The sequence below is a fragment of the Notolepis coatsorum genome, assembly GCF_963971535.1.
Source record: "Notolepis coatsorum genome assembly, chromosome: 2".
NCBI lineage: Eukaryota > Metazoa > Chordata > Actinopteri > Aulopiformes > Paralepididae > Notolepis > Notolepis coatsorum.
This window is the reverse complement of record NC_140166.1, coordinates 189,038,419-189,061,638: the sequence shown is the minus strand read 5'-3', so window position 1 is coordinate 189,061,638 and position 23,220 is coordinate 189,038,419. Positions and strand designations below refer to the sequence as shown.

Below are 23,220 nucleotides of genomic sequence, written 5' to 3'. Positions count from 1 at the left end.
TCTAATGTTTTTAAATATTTTTTTGTAGCCAAGAGTAAAGACCATAACCCTATCAAAAACAGTAGTCAAAGTGTATATTTTCATTTTTACCGATGTTTTATACGATTTATCGGAAATACAAATTTATCGGAAAATGCTAATTATCGTAAAAACCTCAAGAAATTACTAAATCCAGATTCAACCCTGCCATTGGAAAGAGGAGCATTTTCCCTGTCCATAGATGTACGATTTGGCCATAATAAGGTCAAGGTCAAGTTCAAGGTCAAATATGAATTTATAATTAAAGTCAATTATCATTAATTACTGTATCTACAAATCCTTCCGTTTAATCATCTTCCCGGGGTTCATTTGCTTAGATTTTTTGTACACATGATCTCAATAAGGTGGTGAATGAGCTCAGTGAGCATTTTCTCACACTGTATCAATTTTTTATCATCATCAAAATCATAAATCATAATTAATCATAATTAATTTATTCATTACAATTGAATAATTACTAGTAACAGACACAATATTTCTGACACTGGAAATACATACCCCGAGGTCCCTAGATGTTCCTAGATACCAAGAACATGCAAATTGACCTTGCAGAAGTGGAGCAATCTTCCATTTACTTAGGCATGTACCTTTAGGCGAAAACGGTCTACAGATTAACAGGTTAATATTAGGGATGTCCGATATTATCGGCCTACCGATATTATCGGCCAATATCGGCATTAAAATGTGATATCGGAAAATATCGGTATTGGTTTGAAAGTATTTTTTTTTTTTTTTTTTTTTTAACATTTCTATAACCTTTATTTACCCAGGCAAGCAAGCAAGAACAAATTCTGATTTTATTTATTGTCAAAAGTATGCATAATGTTGTGTTAATTCCACAACAAGAGATATGTAATGTTAATTACCTGAAATTATTAGATTTTTTGGGGGGGAAACCCTGCATATATCGGTATCGGTTGATATCGGTAACGGAAATTAAGAGTTGGACGATATCGGTATATCGGTATCGGTAAAAAAGCCAATATCGAGCATCCCTAGTTAATATAGCACTGATTTGCATAACTAACGCCCCCTCTATGCTATGGTTGACAGCGACAGCAGACAGAGCAAGGCAGATAGTGTAACACGACAATTCCTCAAACAGAGCGAGGCAGACAACGAGCGAGTGAGAGAGAGGGAGAGAGAGATGGAGAGGGGGAGAGAGAGAGGAAGCAGCAGTAGCACACTCATTTACACACAACCTGGGCTGGACCTCGCGCGGGGACGCAGCAGTAGCACATACTCATTTACACACAACCTGGGCTGGACCTCGCGCGGGGACGCAGCAGTAGCACATACTCATTTACACACAACCTGGGCTGGACCTCGCGCGGGGAAGCAGCAGTAGCACATACTCATTTACACAGTGCTCATGGGCGGAGCCAGGCCAACACAGCCTGAAATCCAAAGTGAATTTTTTTTGGCTTTTGAGTACTTGGATTAGAAATATAAAACAATGAATTTTTTTGAATAACAGTTTACAGATGTGTTCAATAGACTCACAGGAATTGTGTAAAGTTGCCCAAATAGTGCTAGGAATAGCAATGCATGTCCCCTTTAAGTTAATATGAAACAGTGTTTAGAATATTTTTGAGTTTGTTAATTACATGCTTTTGAAGTCACGTATATATACGTGTTTGCTCGCCAACCGTTCAGTGCCATAAACGTATATATACGTTTTTGGATCGTTATTTCTTTTCTTAGACTTTTTTATTAATTTCAGGGACACGGATCTCAGGGTTACCATAGGAAATCATTCTGAGATTCCCAAAGTGCAATACCGGCCGCATCCTGCTAGGTGGCAGTATCACCCACCCTTTGAAAAAAAAATTCACACTGGGTGTTAAATTTAATTCCCTCCGGGCACTGAATTTAGACGGAGCCAAGTAAATCGCTTCATCCGACCACTTCGAAACGCATCTGGCACACTCTATCCATAAGTTGTGCCAAATTATGTCTGGGACCAGATGGACACCAATACTGGAAATCGCGATCAGACAATTGGAATATTCTTTTTGGAATACCACCGACCACAGGTAAGGACTATCCGACATCAATTTCAGCTTGATCCAACAATGTTTTGATACCGATCCAGCTGATCAGCGTTTTTTTGTGTTCAATACGAATGCCGTTACTGGCAATCAAATAATCAGAAACGACCCCCCCCACACCCCCTTTCATGCATTCATGATGAAACATAATACATATGATATACATTTGATTTGGAAATAGTAGCGTGTCCAGGCAAGAAACACCAACGCTTATAGCAGAATTCACGTAGCGCCATATAACTCAGCTTTTCAGGAATTAGCCCTGGATATCTCATGGATACTAGGAGCATTGCCCCAATCCCACTCCCCATCTCATTTCTAGGAGATTGTAGGGCCAGTCCCCAATCCTGAGGTAGCCCTCCATGTAAACGGTGTTTTCACAATGAATGTTTGGATTATTAATTTATTATTTCTATAAGCCATTTCATATGCTGATGAAGGGTCATTTTCAGAGCAGTAATTTTTTTATTTATAATAATAATTAAAAATACTAATTTTAAACAAAGCATTTAAATCTTGATTCTGGCACTGATTAACATGGCAACAATTTAAGCTTCAAAGCATTCGGGTCAGCATTCGTTCCCCCCCAAACATATTGGCTGATACCGATTGTTTGAAACATGACCCATTATCTTTAGATAATGAGATATCACGAGTGTTGCCAATTCTACAATAAAAATGTAATCTGATCTGTAATCTCTTAAACCCATATGGGCCAATACCAATGACCCACAGATATTTGGCGCATCCCTAAGCAGAAGCATCACAGAAGAGGGAGCCTTGCCTTCCGGGCCATGACGAGGCTAGAGGGCTTGTGGCGGACTTTGTTGACCACTCCACCGTTCCCAGCGCCCAGCTCACAGATGGGGTGGAAGTCATCATCCTTCAACTCCCCAACCTGAGCTTTCTGGGTGAGGAAGGCCTCCAGCCGCTTCCGCTGCTGCTCGTCAAGGTCCAGCTCACCCAGTTTCTTCTGTAATGCTTCAAGGTTGGCTCTGAGAGACAGGGAGAGAGAGAGGGGAAGAGGAAGACATCTGTGTGACACTGCACTACCAAATAGATCAGTGCTTGATAACAGAATTGCTCCATTTGGCACTAGCGTGGGAGTAATAGCATGATTTAACAACAGTGCACATAAAGACATGAATAGTAGCCCATATGGAAACACACCCCTCTTTCATGTGCAATCAGATGTAATTTACATCTAGTAAGCAAATGTTACTCACTCAGATGCAGCATCAATAGTGGTGGAGATGGCCTGTCCCTCCCCAATGGGCGTTATGTTCAAAGGAACGGGTCTTCTTTTGGCAGGCATTTCAATAACAGTAAGTTACGCTGCACGACTTCTACGAATAACACAAAACAAACTGCAATTAACTGGATAGCAGCTAGCTCGCCTGCTCAAACTAAGTCTAAAACAGCAACAGGAGTAGCGAACAGTTGCTGGGAACTTAGCTGGCTTACTTAGTTTTCTTTTGCGATCATGTCAGTCAGCTATTGAGATCGATCATATCATATCAGGTGCTCTTATTCGTCAACCCTTTCTTCGGTGATACTTTGCATTCAACACATGCTGATTATATCCCCCCCTTGGCTAGCTACCTGCTACTACTACTGGCCACTAGCCACCTAGCCGCTACTAATAGCACCAGCTTCAGGAAAATCGTGTCCTGCGTTTCTCAGTCCGACTATGTAGCATTTGCTTCTCAGCTTTCATGAGACGAGGGGTTACTACTACTAGGATGACTGGTAGCTACAACCAGATAAACAACTCGGTTGGCCTTTGCAGGACAGGAATGTACAACCAGAACTGCCTCCGTCTTGAGCAGGGGTGTGGGGCTCAGATGAAAAGGGGTTTTCGGCTCTGGTACTTCAATCCAGGAAGCAGCAGCTGCAGCATCAAACACGTACAGGGAGAACCCATTCTAAGTAGCGCGAGACTGGACAGTCTCACAGGGAGAACCCAACCCATTCTAAGTAGCGCGAGACTGGACAGTCTCACAAGTTGATTGATGCAGAAATGCAAAATTATCTGCATGAGTGAAAACACTTCCGGATCATGATTTTCAAAACAAAGGCTAAGCTTGGTGCCCTACCTTAAGTCGACACCTATTATCTCCCCTGGCCTTGACCATGAGAGATTCCCCATCGGCTGACTGGTAGATGTTTGGTTTCGCATCCTGGGGACCCGGGTTCCAATCTTGGTGAGTTTCATTGGCATAGTAATACAATAAATGCTTTTTTTTGTGCTTATATATGGTTTCACTGTAATTCTGTTGCTAGGGTTACTAGTTGGACCCAAATGCCCTTACAAAAAAAGTCCTGCAGGAATTTAAGGATTTCCTGTAGGATTCTTATAGGATTCCTGTAGGAGTCCTTGAAATCCTGCAGGACTTTTTTGTAAGGGTGTATTTCCTGTCATTTATTACATCAGCCAAGGAAACTATAAAAGCGTCCTTCACAGAACGTACTGCACGTGCCAATTAAACCTGAGTTATGAATGCATTTGGATGCTATTTTATTTTTTTCTACATTTGCAAAGTTTCTAAATATTGGAAAACACATATAGTATACAGTATTTTGAACTGTGATGAGTTATAAAAAATATTGCTCAACTAAAGTTAAACTCCTCAAATAAATTACAGATTGGGTCTCAAACCAAGTGCTGTACTTTACCATTTACATATAAGGGACCAAAATCTAAACCTACCCTAACCTTAACCTCAGTGTGATAGTGATAGCTCACGCTCCCTCCTAACATAAAATAGATAGTTTTGAGGTTATTCGTTTTCAAAGTTTTCCCCAAATAGGGGGAAAATATATTTTTGAATAATACTTTTATTAATCGAAATTAGTGCTGTCAGGCGATTAAAAAAATTAATCTAATTAATTACAGGATTTGTAATTAATTAATCTAATTAATCGCATTTAAATCACATTACCATTTTATGCCTCATATTCTATATTCTATAATCATATTTCAAATTGCATGTGTCCAGATGGCTGAATTCAGTACTGTATCTACAAAACCTTCTGTTTAATCATCTTCCATCTATTAATTTGCTTAGATTTGTCAGGTCTGGTCAATTTGAGCATGGTGTTATTCACAGTCAAAGATAAAAAAAAAAATTGATATTCTCATTTGGTTCATTACAATTTACTTAAAATAAAATGTTCATTCAATCAATCACCGCGCAGATTGATTGATTGAATGAAAATGTTATTAACAGATTGCAGAATGGGTACAATACAGTACGGCTCAATACACACAATTGTTAAGGGAATGCAGACCAGAGAAAGACTTTCGTCTTGTTTACATCAGGGTCCCCCATTTTCAATTCATAATGAATTGTAAGTAAGGGTGCAACTTGCACCGTGCAATCCATTCTTTGTGGATCTAGCCCACAGTATTTCTGACACTGGGAATACATTCCCTGAGATTCATAGATGTCCCTAGAATCAGATACCAAGAACATGCAAATGGACCATATTAAAAAAAATCTGTAAATGTGTATTCTACATGCTTATCGAATGAATGAGATACAAAAAAAAAATTATAAAAAAAAGAAAAAAAAAAAACTTTTTTTTGTAATTAATTTTGAGTTAATTTTCATAACGCGATTATTTGCTGTGTAATTAATTAATCTAATTAACGCGATAAACTGACAGCCCTAATCGAAATACATTTCCAGATTTCTTTCTCACTTTGATAGAATATTTATATAAACAATTATAAAGATTATAACTCAGTGGTTTGTCATACTACATTGTGGCAGTTGGGTAGTAATTACTTGGTCTAGTTGTTTCAAAGTCAAAATCCTTTTGTTTTACAAATGATCTTCTCAAGATAGTGTTTTTTGTTTGGAACATTACATTTTCAGAAGAAAACTTTTATGTTCTATGTGCTTTTATCCTGAAAGTAAAATCTCTAAACCGGAAGTCTTAATGCAGCTGACACGTAACTAGCGTAAGAGAGATAAGTAGAGCATGTTGACTATCGCGGTATTCTATAAGACAGTAGAGTCGGATTCGACCTCCAGTGGTACATTGTAATTAATTACAATTCCTCCACGGCAGCAACATTGCCTGCGGCCGTTTCCTACAATTCCAAGGAATTAGGGTAGTCTGAAAATAAAATCAGTTTGTGCAAAAAGTGCATTGCCTGATACAGTATGTTTTTAAAGGAACAGTCCACCCAAAAAGAAAAAAAGCAGACCATGCACATAATCTCACATGTAACCCAACACTATAAACTGCTTTGTACAAAACATGTACATTCATTTGGTTTGAGTTAAGATGTGTGATGTCATTGTGATGTATAATATTCCAGGAAGTAATAAATACATTACAATTATAAATATCAAGTGATAAACATTTTCTAGAAAGGCATATGCAAAAGCCTGTTTTTCATATTCATAATTTCATTGAGTTGTATCAATTACTTCCTTGAATAATATATCATAATGACATAACACAACTTTGACTCAATAACTGGCAAACCAAATAAATGTGTACAAGATAGCTTTGTGATATGCGAGATCATGAGCATAATTAATCAGCTTTATTTAAGAGTATGCATTATTGATAGTCAACAGTACACCTTTTCAAAATGACATGATTCTAGACAAGTTTTTAAAAATTGATTTTAATTAATTCCACACGTCAATAACAGGTGTTAGAATACGATAATTTTAGAATTTTACATTTTTTTCCCATAACAGGCGACTAATGTGTCCCCAAGATCCCAGCATTTTGGTACAGGACATCACAATCTACGCCTGAACCACTCCTCTCAGTTCATAGTGGCATCAGCTCCAATAATGGTATTCTTGACAAATTTCTTATTGTGTCCGTTTGCCTTTAGGAACAATTGGAGGCGATTCAAAGCTTAATAAAATATTATTTCAATTTTATTGTCTTAATATGAACATGTAAAAAGACACAACAAATAAAACATTTACATCATGGATTGCAAGCCTCTGCCCATGCTACCTTACGCATTATTATAATAAGGGATGCCACTACGAAGATCTGACCGCCCGCTCTCTTCAACTCCATCCCAGCCCCTTATTACAACCCCAACATGTTTCTGGCTCAGGAGCAACCTGCACCTCCAACTATCTTTCAACTGTATGGGGAAAAAAAGTTTAGGAAATCTCTTCACATCATGGTTTTCTACACCTATGAAGAAATAAAACAAAAATAAAGTCATTAAATATATGTAGCGGTTCCCTATGAATAAAATTTAGGATGGATATCCTTTCTTTACATGATGCTGCTTAAAAGCAGCTTCCATAAAAAAGGCCTGAATAGAGAAATGGGTAGGTTCTCAACTATAGGCAGAGTGCTGTCAATCAATTATTCACTGATTAAAATGCTTTCCTTACAACAGTATAGCGATCCGTTAGCCAAGTCAGTGTCACAAGAGGAAACATGGAAGACCAGATTTAGACTAAAACTTTTTTTCAGTCAACAATCTTTCAGAAGATGCACTTGCAAAGAATGTGGCCCCTGATCAATATGTAAATGTTATTTGCCCATGCACTTTGAGTGAGGAACATAAGGACAGGCTCTGGGACTGATCAGAATGCAAGAAAGGGACAAATACACAGCAGACTTGATCTGGATCAGTGTCTAAATGGGCGTCTCAAAATAGTGGAAGTGCTGGCTGATCTAGAATCAGATCTTTTCCACTTTTTTTTATTGTAATGAGTGAAATGGCTGAGGGGACCATGGTCACAGTGGTCAGTGATCGAAAAGCAACTCCTACTCAGGAAAGCCTGAAACCATAGACATATATAAAGGCTAGATGACTCACCTGCGCTGCTGGCCAATGGAGACTGACGTTGCCACAGGCAGCCAACTTGCCACAGGCAGCACGCCCACTCATAACATGAATGTCTATGGTGCATGTACTATTGAAATAACCATAGCTTGCTTAATTTTCAAACGGTTTGGTTTGTTATAAATGTCAGAGATGTAGTTATACTGCATACTCATAATGGACTTTCATATGAAAATTATTTCAACATGTCCAAGCATCTGTAATAAACCAAACCGTTTGAAAATCTGTAGAAAATTGAGCAAGCTATGGTTATTTCAATAGTACATGCACCATAGACATTAATGTTATGCATGGGCGTGCTGCCTGTGACAAGATGGCCGCCGGTGAACTACACTGGAAACCACGCCTTGCACCATCTAGTTATATATATCTATGCCTGAAACAGCCCTAAACTCAGCACCAGATTATACGCTGGAAAGAACAATCCACTCTGGGAATAAAAAGACACGCTCTCATCCAAACATTTCAAAACAAAAGCTTGTGCACATTTTACACCTGTGCACAAAGTTTCGCAAACCTGTCTATCCATAACTGATGACTTTGGCTCAAACGTGGATAGGTTGTCAGCAAAGGACTTACACTATTGATTTCCCCCCTCCAAAATCAGTTCAAGATTGGCGGTGGAGAGCAAGGTTCTAGCTGTTGGTGTATCTAGTAAGGACCCACATGGCAAACGACAACATTTCCAACTGAGGGATGCAACCTAGGTCTACTCAGCCTATACAATATTATAATTAGTCTCCTCCATTTACCTGGTGTTCTCTTAAATAATCACAACTTTGAGGGTACGTTTATAGCTTGACATGCTGTAGTGCAGATGCAGTATCGTGCCATTCTAGTTTGTTACAGTACTGCTGTATATAACCCAAGCCTGAACATACAGCTTGAATATCCTCATCTGAGGAAAAGCCATCACCCACAGACAACACTAGTGCTGGGGTAGAGGGAGATGGAAGGTATAGGCCTACAGAATGCAGCCTTTTAGGCCAATTCTAATTCCGACAACATGTTATGACCTATTGGCTGAATGTGCTCACAAAAAAAAATAAACATTTTAAATAAGTCTGATCCAGGTCTAATTAGTTCAGAAGAGAAGGAACCAGTCTATGAACCGCAGGGCCACAACCCAGCATCATTTACAACTCAACACGTCCTGCTTTCACCAACTAGGAACTCCTTTCTGTACAGCACTCGTTGCCAAATATTATGTACAACAAAAAAACTGCCATTCAAATAAAACTGAAGATGTGAATAATGATCAATAAATACGATAATTTGAGATAAGGAAACCAAAAAGGTGTTAGCACTGAATCCTATCCATGCCTGGAGACACCGATAACATCCATTAATTCAGCTTCTCCATCTTTTTTCCTAAGCAAATGACAAACCAACGCGAAAAAGAACTTCAGTCGCACTGGGGCTTCATAGTCGGCCAGCTCAACTAGCCACACAATCTAGGCTCCAGCCTCCACCATAGAAAACACTAAAACAAAAAAAAGGCACCCAAATCACCTAACCAATTCACGCCAATTATACTTAATTTAAAAAGAAAATAAATCTGCTTTGGCACCAACTGCCGTAAATGAATTTGAACCAGCTTTGTCCAGAATGTACTGTTGGGATGATGAAACTAATCCATAAAGAGTCCCGTTGTTCAAAAATGATAATCTCAAACTCAGTTTTTGAAGAGTATCCCAGACGTTAACCTTTTGCATCATGATCAACACCTGCAGTTTGCCTGACCACCGACCGGCTACCTCTCCTTCCCAAATAACTGACCGCCAGAAGGAACACAGAGAGATGTGTGAGAGTGGAGTAACAAAAACAATACAAGAAATAGAAATCTCCAGTGTTAACTTGGCTACAAAACAATTCCTGTGAATGCTTCTGTTTCTAAGCTACTCTCCGGTCATGTCTGCTAAGTTATTATGACTGAGGTAGGTTGACTTCATCTATGGACAAAATAAAGATGGAAAGCATAACACCAAGAGAAGTAAAGGATCTTTAGTCCATTCATTGCAATAAGTACAAATTGAGAAAAAAAAAGAAAAAGTTTAGAGCTTTTGTTTCATTCTCTGAACAAATGGAACCAAAATAGCAACACGCCAGGAGGGTTTGAATTTTGCATCGTATTCCAGAAACCTCCAGCTCATCATCCCGAAATTCTTCATGCTTGTTCTCAATCATTGGTCATTCGTGTTTTCGACCTCTTACTAAAGAACTACTGAGGCGCCTTGGTTTTCTCACTTGCTTGCTCATCACAAAAGTGACAAAAATCAGAGACGCAAACATTGAACGCCCATGGCTAAAAGAGCCAGTGTCCAAGTCAAATACAAAGTACATGGAGATGGGGGGGTATCTTGTAGAGGTCGAGGTGGTTACTCTATTCAGTCTGTCTCTTAAGAGAGAGAGAGGGGGGGGGTAAGTAGAAGTCACAGAAAGTTGGGGAGCTGATATTTCCAGTGGTATGCAGTCCAAACAAAAGGAAGCCTACCACACCAGACTGAGGAGTCATCCGACAGTGTGAGTGGATATATGCCAAGAGTTGGTGAGAGACACGGCTGTGATAGTTGGGCAAAGGGTGGAGCAGATCTAGGGGACTAATGCACTCCGTGCCTTAGGTTTGGCCCCTCCCCCTGCCTCCCTCTGTCAGTCTATGGAGAAGTGGGGCTGGGATGTCCGGCCAGTCAGTAGGCAGTGACGAGGTCCTTATCATAGTTGTATCGGCCCCGCTTTGGGGCGGGGCTGTCTGTGCTGTCCTCAGTGTCCTCGCTGTCGCCGCCAGCCCCTCCCCCTTCCTCCTCAGAGGAGGAGTCCAGAGTCAGATCAACCACTACGCCTCCTCCCGTTGCAACTCCTGCTGGCCATGTGGACCCGTTTCCGGACTTCCCCGTCAGGCTGGTGCTGCTGTTAGCGGGCGAGTGGCCATTCGCTTCAGGAACACCTGTGGAAAGAAACGCCATCATAGCAATTCAATGACGGTAAAACATCTCAAATCACAAGTCCTGGCAAAACTGCTATATAGCGAGAGATAGAAATATATACATAGATATTAAACATTTCAGATTCGAGGTAAATGTGACATGGTTGTGACACTCACATATATCAACACCAGGGTAGTCAGGCGTGTTGCTGCGTTCCCTCTCTCGGTCTCTCTCCTTCTCATCTCTGATTGGTCGCCAGGAACCGTCAGTTAAGTACTCTATCTCCTCAATGTCCTCGCTCGTCTGTTTCAGAATCTCAGCTAGCAGCCTGAAATACATACAAACAAACAAACAAACAAACTGCCAGTTAGGGCATCGACACACACAAGATCTCTGGGTCTTAAGTTGAAAAAGAAAACACACCTTTTTAGACTAACCTTCCCCTCAGCTTCTTAGGGGGCTTTCTCACTAACCATTCGGGGTCAAATCACAGCCCGATCGCACCAAAATAGGGTGTGATCGTCCTACTGAGAACCCTAACTAGCATTAGCTTAGCGTTAGCGTTAACCCTGTAAAACGCTCAAAGCGACTCCACGACACCAGTTCCATTTGTGAGAAAAGGGGGTGGGTTATATTGACAAGGCTTGACAACAGAGGTTCAAATATAACTTCATATTTATTGGTTATTTGTTTCTTTATATCAGCATCCAGTTTCCACCACCGTAATAAACTCTTCCTGTGTTGACGTTAGAGCGTGACATCATCGCTACGGGAGCTTACACTCTCAAAACGCAAACCGTAAACAAAACCCGGAGTGCACCAAGACTGCAGTGTGTACGCAAACTAGAGGGGGGAGAGGGAGGGGGGAAAGTTCGCACCCAAGGATGGAGCGGAGCTGATTCGACCCCGAATGGCTAGTGAGAAAGTACCCTTAGAAATAAATTAAATGGATGATTACCCTCTAATGCCAAGGGAGAAACTACAGAGTAGGTCACCACATGCGTTAACTTGCATCAAGTATCAGGGTCCAGATAATATCCCGGCATCTTTGCATTTCCCCCCCCTACCTAGCTTCAACATGAAGTACCCTTAAAAGGAGAGCGAGTTAGCTGGTGCCGCTGTCGAGGGACAAGCCCGGGCGTGTCCGTGTGCGTCTCCTTACCCATCAATAGTGAGCAGCTCAAAGGGAGCTGGTTTGTCGCATACGGGACAAGTCCACGTGGGCTTTTTCTCATTCATCTGCAGGAAGAAGACTGCGTCGAAACACTGAAGATGGGCGCAGGTTAAAACTCTACATGGTATGCCCAACCGCATCTTCACCAGCTGATGAAGACGGGAGAAGAGGGGGAAGTATGTTAGTTACGGATGGGGGAAATCCATACAGCAATATATCACAAGATTTTGCATTCAGATATTATAGATAGTATTGGATGCCATTTTATAAGATAAAACAGATGTATATATCTTTATTTATTGCAGATAGTAAAGTTTTCCTTTGGGGACATAATTAATAGTTAATAATAATCAAGTTGTGGTCAGTGTGTTAAACGGGCATTATGCAATTTATTGTACGTTGTTTCATGTAAAACTGGCCAGTTTGTGATGCACTCTAAAGCATTTGATAAGATTTCATGTCAATTCTGTGAATAATTACATAATTACTGCTTTTTGCTAAAATCAACTAAATCGATTAATCAACAAAAATACTATGATTATTAGTAAATTAAGAAATTTTCAGTCAAAGACAGCCCTAAATAACATACTTTTCTGCACAGGCAGAAAAACCAGGCAGGGTGACAAGACGATGCAGTGACAGCATGTCTCTGGTTGAATGTCAAAAGGTTCACCATGAACAGATACTCACTGGACAGATGAGAGAAACGCGGAGCCCTGTGGTAGCAATTTCACTCTCTGGGTCAAAACGTAGTTTGTCTTGAACTGGATATGAAGGAATGGCAGAAAGACCATTATGATGCTGCATGAAATCTCTACAGGCAGAGTCAATGTTTTCACATGTATATGGCAAGACGTATACATCCATAGACAAACATGTATACAGATTCTACTACTGCGAGAACAAACTCTTCAAAAACGAGTCAGATGACTCTCTGGATGTCTAATCCATCCATGTCCCATGCTTTATTGTGGCTAGCTACTACAACTTGTGAGTTGGTTTTCATTTATTCATTCAAAAATAAATAAAGGTACATAACCAGTAGCCAAACTCGACATTTAAAAACTTTATAATTTTCCATAATCTTGTACGAGCATTGAAAACCAAATTCCATGTCAAATTCCACCACTTTTCCATGACCACGGGAACCCTGTAAAAAAGAAAACAGCATGAAAGATAACTGAAAGGTTACGTACTGCGTTCACGACAACGGTCTGCGCTCTCGACAGAGCAGTGTTTCAGTTGGCTGAAGAGGTCTGCTGAAGTGAAGACCCTCACTAAGTACACCGCCACAGAGTACCGCTGGGAAAGAAACGCACACTGAGCATGGACACCGAACAGCATAGCATCTAAACCCCAGCAGACCAAGTGTTTTAGATGGGTTGTTAGAAGGGTGTCCACTAAAACTACACAAAACAAAAATATATTGGAACACACAAGAAAAACTTAATTTGGGGGAAATGTGTTACTTATTGGCTCCCAATCAATTACAGGATACACTTAAAAATATTTATTACTGTCAAAGCCCTCAACAACCGGCCCCCCTTCCTCTCTGACCACCTCCACACCCCTACCAGTCACATCAGGTCTGACGCCAACCTCTTACCTCCAATCAGCTCTGGACCTAGGGTGACAGGGCCTTTGCTACAGCTGCCCCCTCCCTCTGGAATGCCCTCCCCAGCCACAATGCCAACACATTTTAAAATAAAATGTATACCACACTGTAAAGCGTCTTTGAGCACTGAGAAAAGCACTATATAAATCAAATGTATTATTATGAAATGACATCCCCACAAAATATCTCTTCGATCTTCATGCATTATTAGAACATATAATTAGAATAGAACATAATTATGAGTGAATATTAGGGATGGGTACCTTTCACATTTGAACCGATACCGGTACCCAACGGTACCTTTTTTCGGTACTTTAGTCTCAAGAAATTTAATTTACCTACCTCAGTCATAAAAAAAAATCCAAACTTCAAATAACTACAATTTCGACAGTTTTCGGCTTGTCATTGCTCCGACTGCTTTGTTGTTGAATCAAGTCAAATCCTAGGTAAGCATATATTGTGCGTGTGAACGTTGACATGAAAAGAAAAAAGTTAAAAAAAAAAAAAAAAATTGGTTTCTCACTTGATTCGATACTCGGTAGTACCGACGTGTTTCGGTTCGGTACCTCAAAAGTACCGAATTCGGTACCCATCCCTAGTGAATATCCCACATCATCTGAAAATATACAAACATTGACGTCTTTAACTCAATCTGCGCCATCCACATATATACGTGTTTGCTCGCCAACCGTTGAATGCCAATCACGTATTATATATACGTTACTTGGTCCGTTTTCCTTTTTTTCCCGATTTTAATATTCTATTCAGTATCACGGACCTCTATGTTACCGTTAAAAGCCATACTGAGACCCCTAGAGTGCAGTACCGGCCAGATCCTGCTAGGTGGTAGTATCGCCCACCCTTTGAAACCCTGTTCCAGACTGTGTGTCACATCTAATCTCATCCGGGCGGAGAATTTTGGTCCAGGCAAGTCTAGAGGTTCACCCGATCACATTGGAACGCGTCCATGGCCCCTCGATGCATGTGTTGTGCCGGATTATGTCGGGGACCCGATGGACATCAATACTGGAAATCGCGACCAGACAATTGGAATATTCTTTTTGGAATAACCCAGATCAAAGGTAAGGACTATCTGACGTCAATTCCACCTTGATCCTACAATGATTTTATATAGATCCAGGCGATCAACATATGTAGTATTAAAAACGAATGCCGTTGATGGCGATCAGAGCATCAAAAAACGACCCCCCCTCCCCCTTTGATGCATTCATGATGAAACATAATAGGGATGCCCCGATCAAATTTTTTGCCACCGATACCGATCGTCTTGAGCCATATCGGTCAATACCGATCCGATATCGATCGTTTTTGATTTAAAAAATAATAATAAATTTATTTTATATAATTTTTTTTTTTATAAAATATATATATTATATAATTATACTTGTAGTTGTATTATCTGCGAGACATCGCCACCACGCAACAAGTCAAAATGCTCGCTATCTCCACTGTTGTGTGTATACTCTGCTTTGATCAAATCACATTCAGCATGCCCTCAGCAGGGTATATCTGCGGCTCTGCAGATATACCCTACTCCCTCAGCTAGCCCAGTTTGTGACTGCGATGCAAGCCGGGGCAGGGTATATCTGCGGCTCTGCAGATATGCCCTACTCCCTCAGCTAGCCCAGTTTGTGACTGCGATGCAAGCCGGGGCTCGAATACGCATCGAATCAATGTTATAAGACATTGATATCAGGAGCAGCGTTTCCGTTAGCCGGTAATTACCGGTATTTGACCGGCAAAATCTGTTGAAGTCCGACATATTTACTCTCTCCGGTCTTAATGTCCGGTGAAAATAATTCCCTGAGTCTAAGCACAATTTGATTATTTGAATTGTATTAAAATAGGCTAAAATTAAATAGCCTATGCGATGAACGAAACGATCATTACATTTGTTTCCTCGTTGCTTCTAATAATGACAACGACGTCGTCAGCGAGAGCTTAGTGCTGGGTGTGCGAACTTTTGTGAAGCTGCAGAGCCAGAGCACTATCAGCACAATGCAGTATTCCAGCAGTACTCCAATTCAGCCATTTTCAGCCAATGTTGGGTGGGGGGCGCTGCTGTGCGGTTCCCAGAAAAGAGCCAATAACACTGAATCAGCTGCTCTGCAGCGCCATACTCTTTGCAAATAAGTCGTTGCGAGGTGGAGAGAGTCGTCACGCAAACCACGATAATGTTGCCGTCTCTCTGCTTTCTCAGTTCTTCGCTTGATATAATTAATACAAATGTCCAATATAACGGAATTCGTTAGCTCATAAAAATGTGATTATAACAGACTGCTGTTTAGTGTCGGACCGACTGCCCACATACGCGGTCTATTTTATTTCAAGTCAGCAGCAGCACGGAGTATCGAGGGACTTATTTTATTTGGAATATATTAATGACTATACGTGAAGTTGAACATTATGATATGTGTGACGTGTCTGATACGAGGTGAAGCGATGTCGACTCGAGATTCATTTGGGGGTGCGTGTGACAGAGCTGCTGCAGCGGGAGCCTGCGGGGCGGGAGCTTGATGCTGGTAGCGTATCGCACTAACTTGAGAGGCGAGAGATAGTAATTTGATTCTGCAAATCAATTTCTCATTCTTCGCTTGATGTAATTAATACACATGTCCAATTATAACGGAATTCGTTAGCTCATAAAAATGTGATTATAATAGACTGCTGTTTAAAACTCTGACCGGAATATCTCGAATATGTCCGGTGATAGAAATCTTGCAGGACACTCAGACCGGCACGAATATGTTCTAACGGAAACGCTGATCAGGAGCTATCTGTAGCTACTGCTAGCCGGCTAGATAATGTTAAGACAACGCCTCAGTGAACTATTTAGTTGAATGGGACATTTCGTTTTGAACAGTGAGCTAACGTGAGCTAACGGAGGTATCATACACTAGTACTAGACTATTGCTGGAGCATTTGTTGATATCAGGAGCTATCAGTAGCTAGCCAGCTAGATACCGTTAGACAATGCCTCATCATGTATTAAACTAAAAGTGAATAGTTGACTGGGTCATTTTGTAACGGTAGCTAACGTTAGCTCACGGAGGTCCCACTGACTAGACTAGCCCCGTGTTTACACGGGTGCGGGAGGGGCTGGAGGAGGAGGAGCAGACGCCGCAGCTCTGTGTGCAGCTCCGTGTGTCTGAGACAGAACTCAGCGAGTGAGATCTCTGCTAAGAATTGGATCATGTTTTTCGATCGGTTTTGACGATCGGCGAAAATAAAGCATTATCACCGATCGCATATTTATACTGATTATCGGCCGATAACGATCGGTGGCCAATCGATCGGGGCCTCCCTACATAATACCCATTATATACCATTGATTTGGAAACAGTAGCATGTCCAGGCAAGCAACGCGAATACATTTAGCAAAATTCACATATCGCTCCATAGCGCCGTTTCCAGGAATTAGCCAGGATTACTCTGAAACTATACAATATTCACGACGGGATAACACACGAACGTATACATGAAAGAATGTATTCTTTTTCACATGTTGAACGAGGGATAGTTACTGTCAAATGAGCCATAGTATTGTCTCCCTAGTTATAATATAGATATAGCCCTGCAAACACCGCGACGCACAGTGAAAATGCCTATATTTTAGCATGGCGCATTTACTACAGGATGACGATAATAGCGGGCAGAGAAAGAGTTAACAATGAATGTCATTTAACACTTAACTTGAACAGTCTTTAAAATGAGATTTAAAAAAGAAATTAAAGACATTTAAAGGTTCTTCGTCTGAGAAAGTGAATTTGGTGATGGTGCAAGAGCCTGACCTTGCCAAAGTTGCCCCATGTGATGGTGACTCTGTTAGTCATAGTGGAGAGGTGTAACCAGGGAGTGATGTTGACGGGGCGACAGGGCCGACGAGGTTCAACACCAGGCTTATTAGAGGGGTAGTAGCCCTGTGTACACAAACAAAACAACCATCACAAAATTAAGTATTTAATACAGAAAATATGAAGCTTTTATTTTTATGCTAATCAAATGGAAATTAAACTGTCTCACCATACATTATTAAATCTGAAACAATCCAAAGCTCCCTAGGCTTAAATGTTTTGTTTGTATTAACTAATAAGATCTTCTCACCGGTACGTGACAGTAGGAACCGTTAACTTTCACGGCAATGTTAGGAGGGTACTGGTCCTCCTGGACACCAATGGAGTCTGTATAACAGATTCTGGAACAGAGCGCGAGACCAACAGCGAGAGGTTACCATCATCATTGTTCTAATAGGAATGCCTCACCCATAAGCCTATTAGAACACGAGTCAATCAAATCTTTCCACCTCTTGGGCCTCTGAATAGCCTGAAGAGTGTTCAGACAAGTTCTTCACTTCCTCTTGTTACAAGAGGGGGGGCTGTAGTTAGAAGTGCAATCACAATAAGTGTGTTTAGATGCACATTCATATTTCATTATTACCCAGGATACTCAAAGTATTAGGTTTCTGAAGATGGTGAATGTGATAACTCGGATATGCCAATATTAGCCAGGAAACTTAGGCATGTAAACACTTTATCCAATTTACTATTGGGTCTACTTTTTCAACTTAGTACAAATAGTACAATTCAAAGAATTCTGTTTATTTATGTACTGTATATAGGGAATATTCATGAACAGGGGTGTGAAGATCTTATCCTGACTAAGACAACTAGGGTATTAGCCAGTCTCCAGAGTACTCATTCATCTCATCAATACAACAAGTCTACAAGAATAATGCGTGAGGATGGGCAACATAAATGATGGGCTCAAGAATACAACAAATGTCTTCTGGACCACGTCTGTGCTATAAAATATCTGAGGTTTCATTGAGTTGTTCTGGTGGGCTGGGGGTTTCCATGGCAACATAACTTGTATAAACTTACCTGAGAACCACCTGGATTGATTTTATTCCTGCACGAAGCTCACTGAGGAAGACAAAGATCAGCGGTTATAGTGTATATATATATATACACACACACACCAACGGCAAATAACAAACGAGAAGCAAACAGAGTTGACTTGGGAGGAAACGTGTTTTTTCTCACCTAGCATTTCTGATCTGGTCCGCTTGGTTCTGTGTTAATTCAAATATGCATTGACTGTCCTGCAGTTTCTCATTGTTTTGAGCAACTGTAAAGACAGGAAGATGAAACCAGTCAAAACTAAAACCACGCAATAATCCACAACACATATATATATATATATATACAATTGCAAACCATGATGAAGTATGTTTTGAATCAATGTCAAATGTAAATAGTTTTGAATAACAGGGAATAATAAAAAAATTTAAAAAGGGCTTAAACATTATTATGAAAAGACCCGTTTACAATGAATGAAGCATCAGTTTCCCTATAACATTTGGGTAAGGACAACGCACTCAGCTCTGTCGGTGGCAACAGTGTCTCCATGGTTTGGTAGAAGGGCAGCGGCACCAGCTTGACGTCTCCTGCCGGTGTGGAGGAAATGCCTTTGGAGATGCCGTTGAGGTAGTCGGCGCCCTGAGAGGTGGCTGAGGGAGAGGAACTGAGGGAGGAGTAGGCCATCGGAACGCCCTCCGGGCGCCGGGCCGCCAGCCAGCCAGAAGTCTTAGGGAAGCGGGATTCGTAGAGCTGTCGGACATTCTTCAGCAGCTCCGGACTGTATTCTGTCTGCACCAGCCTCAGCGCACGACCCACCAGGTCCTGCTTCAACCCGCTCTTACTGCGGCCCATCGAGGCCAACAGCGTCTGCAAGTCAGAGACCCGGAAACTTTTGACCATGTTCTAGAGGGAAGACGAGAGGAAAATGGAAATTTAAGTTACTTTTCTAGTTTCTTTTTGTCCTGTATTTTTTTCTTCTTTTTTTAGGGGCATTTCCCAGTCTTTTATCAGACAACCTTTTCTAAACCATCATTAAGAAAAGAGGAAGAAAGAAGAATCCACATTATACAATAGCATTATCTTGTCATTATTGATTATGACACTGTGTTGGTAAACAATAAGCTGAGTCATTGATTATTACACTGTTTATTATTACACTACACATTATTACATTATTACACAAACAAAAAGCATTAGCATTATCTTGTCATTATCGATTATGACGGTGTGTTGGTAACCAATAAGCTGTAGCATTATATGGTCTTCATTTCATTTTCATCCCCAATTTAAGGGGCATCATATGAGCTTTTTCCTACCCTGGTCAAAATACTAGTGATGAAATGAATGCAATAGAAGGGAATGGATAGAGCGACATATTATCGTTTGTTTGAACATTAAATAGGCTTAATTAAAGCTCAGATTTTGCAATCCCAGTATAATTTAGGATGACCAAGTCCTCATTACAGCCCTTAGTTGACACCTGCTGAGTGCACGGTCATCAACAACTAGTTAGTTTGAGATCTATTACAACACAGTAACGCTATATATATTGGCAATCCTTGACTTTAGGATAATAGCAAAAACATAGATAGACATCATCACAACAGTCTCCTGTGACCATGCAGTGTGGGAGATATGAAGTGTTGAGGACAATGTCTGAAAATGCTGCTGAAGCACTAACTACTTCATAGTTAAGTTAAAGCCTGAGAAAATGATGGCACTTTTAAAACAATCTTTCACTACAGCCAAGCTATAAGCTCCCTATACTGCATGCGAAAATGTAGTTACACCAATTCTTAGCTCTCCGATTGGCTACCAGCGTGTCCGTAGAACCGACTTCAAAATACTGGTCTTAGTCTATAAATCACTTATTAGTTTAGTGCCAAAATACATCTATGACTCGTATCCACCCTATAAACCCTCTAGACCTTTTAGGTAACCAGGGACCGGTCTGCTAACTGTTCCTCGAGTTAAAACAAAACATGGTGAAGCAGCACTCAGTTATTATCATAGACATAGATAGAACAAACTCCAAGTATATTTACTTAAAAAAATAGGCTACTGGTTATGTTAACCTTAATTTGAATTATTAATCATTGCAGTTTGATGGTTTCACATTGACTTTTATTATTTGTATGCTCTTTCATTTTTATCTACTTTATGTAAATCACTTTAAATTGTGTAACTTAGTGTGTATGAAATGTGCTATATAAATAAACTTGACCCAACTTACACATCCCTACACACTGCATACCCAAATGTATTTGTAAGATTATAATGCAGCAAACTACTGCAAAATGACATTTCCAGCGGATTGGTAGTTAAATACCCCTTTGGTAAGGTTTTTGGCCAGCACTAGTCTGACAAGCTGATCTCACCAAGAAGTTTGAGATTCAATATGTTGAAGTGATTATTCTTTAAAAAAAAAAAACAGCCGCAACGAAAAGAACATAATATATAAAAAGGTTAATACATGTTTGTAACTATATTATTGTTTATGGTATATAGAAAAACTGCTATTTTGCACGCCAAGACAACTTTCAAAGAAAATATGCCGGCCTGACAATAGGTAGCTTAATAACCAGTCGTAGAATCGATCAACGTAATCCCACGGGACCCCGAAGACAATAATATATGATATTTCCTCTTTATAACAAAAAGAGAAACACCAGCAGAGCGCCGTCCAGCTGGACTCGAAGCCTAAACAGAGTGTTTTTGTTTTCGAACAGCATTAGCCGCCTGGCTACATAGTCTAGATATTTGCCTGACACGTTAAAAAAAATATGATAAAACACTGTATCCATACCACACTTTGATAATAGACGGTTATCTTTCGGGCTTTATGGTGGCCTTGTTGTTCACAAAACATATGCTGCTACAAAGGCGGATTTTCTTCGGGCTGTCTTGAATATTAGCTCTCTACCACCAGAGCCTGGTTGGCTAAGTAACGTTAGCTGTCTCTTCTGGTGGAGAGATTGAAGTGCCATTCCTTTAATCGCGGTTATGGTAACTATTCATTTGACAGGTGCACCGGTTGACAAATTACCTAACGTTGACTAGCTAGGTAAAACAGATTGTTGCAAGCTATAGCCTGATAGTTGCGCGACGATAGCATTATGCTAACGTCAGTAGCGAGCCACCGAATGTTTTTATGGTCTCATCATTCATTTCCCTGTCTTTCTCCCTTTAGCCAGCAGCGTGATGCTAGCAGCTACACCGACGCACTTAGCTATAGCTCGCGTTAGCTAGCATGCTAGCAGCACAGGGTGTACCTCGGTTTTCACAGACAAAATATTCCATATTTACAATACTATAAACTCTTGGCCACGTTCAAGCTAAGCCCCCCGAGTCTCCACAGCCCAAACATAATCGCGTCCCACATTCCCGCACCCCTCTTCTATCTACCGGGGCGAACCAAGCTTCTACTTGCCATCGCTTCCACCAGTTCGGCCGCCATCTTCGTACAGCAGCCCCGCGAGAGCCAGAGACGACGGCTGGTCTTCAACCAATGAGACGGAGAGGGAGCTCTGCTCGACGGTTCCCCGCGGCCAATCACAGCGCGTCTTTAACACGAGCCCGGAGGAAAGCATGGAAAGTAGGCGTGACAACAATGTTTTAAAGTGATAGTACAACTTTAAAAAAAACACTAAGAGGCAGGTCTTCTCCCCCAAAACAGGCCTCGGTATACACAAATAATAACACGTGTCAAATTATTTCAATAGTCGCAGTGTTTCAGTTTTATACTGTTGAGATATTGTGAATATGTGCAGAGAAAAAAGCCTAAATTCAACACACACGTCGATCGTGGTCTGCCAAGTGGACCGAGGCGCATGGTCCTCTCTACTCCCGTCCGAGCCAAAACATCCACTTCATGTTTTACTTCGAATAATTCGTTGTCGGGTAAATGCTTTGTCTTTCTTTATCACGGCATTCAAATTAGTACAGGGAGCTAAATAATACTCTCGGAAATTATTGGCCGTCAAAATCGTTTAGTGCCACGCCACATCAGTCAATTCATTCATTATATAATAAGAAAACACTTAACAATCCCTTTGGTGATCCAGTCCTGTTTTCCCAAAGTCCTTCGTGTCTGGGCTAGATCCACAAAGAATGGATTGCACAGTGCTAATTGCACCCTTACTTACAATTCATTATGAATTGAAAATGGGGGACCCTGATGTAAACAAGACGAAAGTCTCTCTGGTCTGCATCCCCTTAACAATTGTGTGTATTGAGCCGTACTGTATTGTACCCATTCTGCAATCTGTTAATAACATTTTCATTCAATCAATCACAGCACTATCTCCACTTATCTCAGGTATCTTGATGCATACAATCAATTGAGCAAATTGCAATGGCAACTTGGTCGTATGGTTTGGCTTTACGTTATTTTTATTTGGATGGGAAATAAAATGCAGATTGATTATTTTCATTTGCATGCCTAGTTTTAGCACAATACCACGATTATCTTTTATAATACAGATGTATGATTTATGATATGATCACATTACATTATATGTATTTATATTTAGCCTATAACACAAAACAATAGCCTACAGCCTAATCTATATTGTAAATAGGCCTATACAAATATTTAAATAGTAAAGAATTATAGTTTCATGTAGCAAGAAGGCAAGAGAGACTCTGCCATGTTTAACCAAGAGCTATGAGGGCCAGGGAGCTATTATTATA

The 23,220-nt window shown here is 40.6% G+C and overlaps 2 protein-coding genes across 3 annotated transcripts in view; both read right to left on the bottom strand.

Annotated features, from left to right (window-relative positions):
- Positions 1 to 3,944, bottom strand: part of map2k2a (mitogen-activated protein kinase kinase 2a) — a 49,078-nt gene extending 45,134 nt beyond the window's left edge. The window contains exons 1-3 of one of the 2 annotated variants that reach the window (XM_084309089.1): positions 3,555 to 3,944; positions 3,317 to 3,436; positions 2,875 to 3,085 (exon numbers count right to left, since the gene is read on the bottom strand). In XM_084309089.1, coding sequence (XP_084165215.1) covers positions 2,875 to 3,085; positions 3,317 to 3,405 — 300 coding nt within the window. In that variant the 5' untranslated portion in view covers positions 3,406 to 3,436; positions 3,555 to 3,944. The remainder of the gene's footprint in view (positions 1 to 2,874; positions 3,086 to 3,316; positions 3,437 to 3,554) is intronic. The other variant, XM_084309090.1, reaches the window with a different exon arrangement.
- A 3,038-nt stretch (positions 3,945 to 6,982) lies between these two features.
- pias4a (protein inhibitor of activated STAT, 4a) lies at positions 6,983 to 22,007 on the bottom strand. The gene is made up of 11 exons (XM_084307538.1): positions 21,959 to 22,007; positions 19,047 to 19,431; positions 18,712 to 18,796; positions 18,550 to 18,591; positions 17,774 to 17,864; positions 17,461 to 17,589; positions 13,230 to 13,335; positions 12,724 to 12,797; positions 12,022 to 12,182; positions 11,036 to 11,187; positions 6,983 to 10,879 (listed from the first exon to the last, which is right to left on the bottom strand). Exons 1-11 carry the CDS (start codon positions 21,983 to 21,985, stop codon positions 10,623 to 10,625), a joined length of 1,509 nt encoding a protein of 502 aa, XP_084163664.1. The 5' UTR covers positions 21,986 to 22,007; the 3' UTR covers positions 6,983 to 10,622.
- Between the last annotated feature and the right edge of the window lie 1,213 nt (positions 22,008 to 23,220).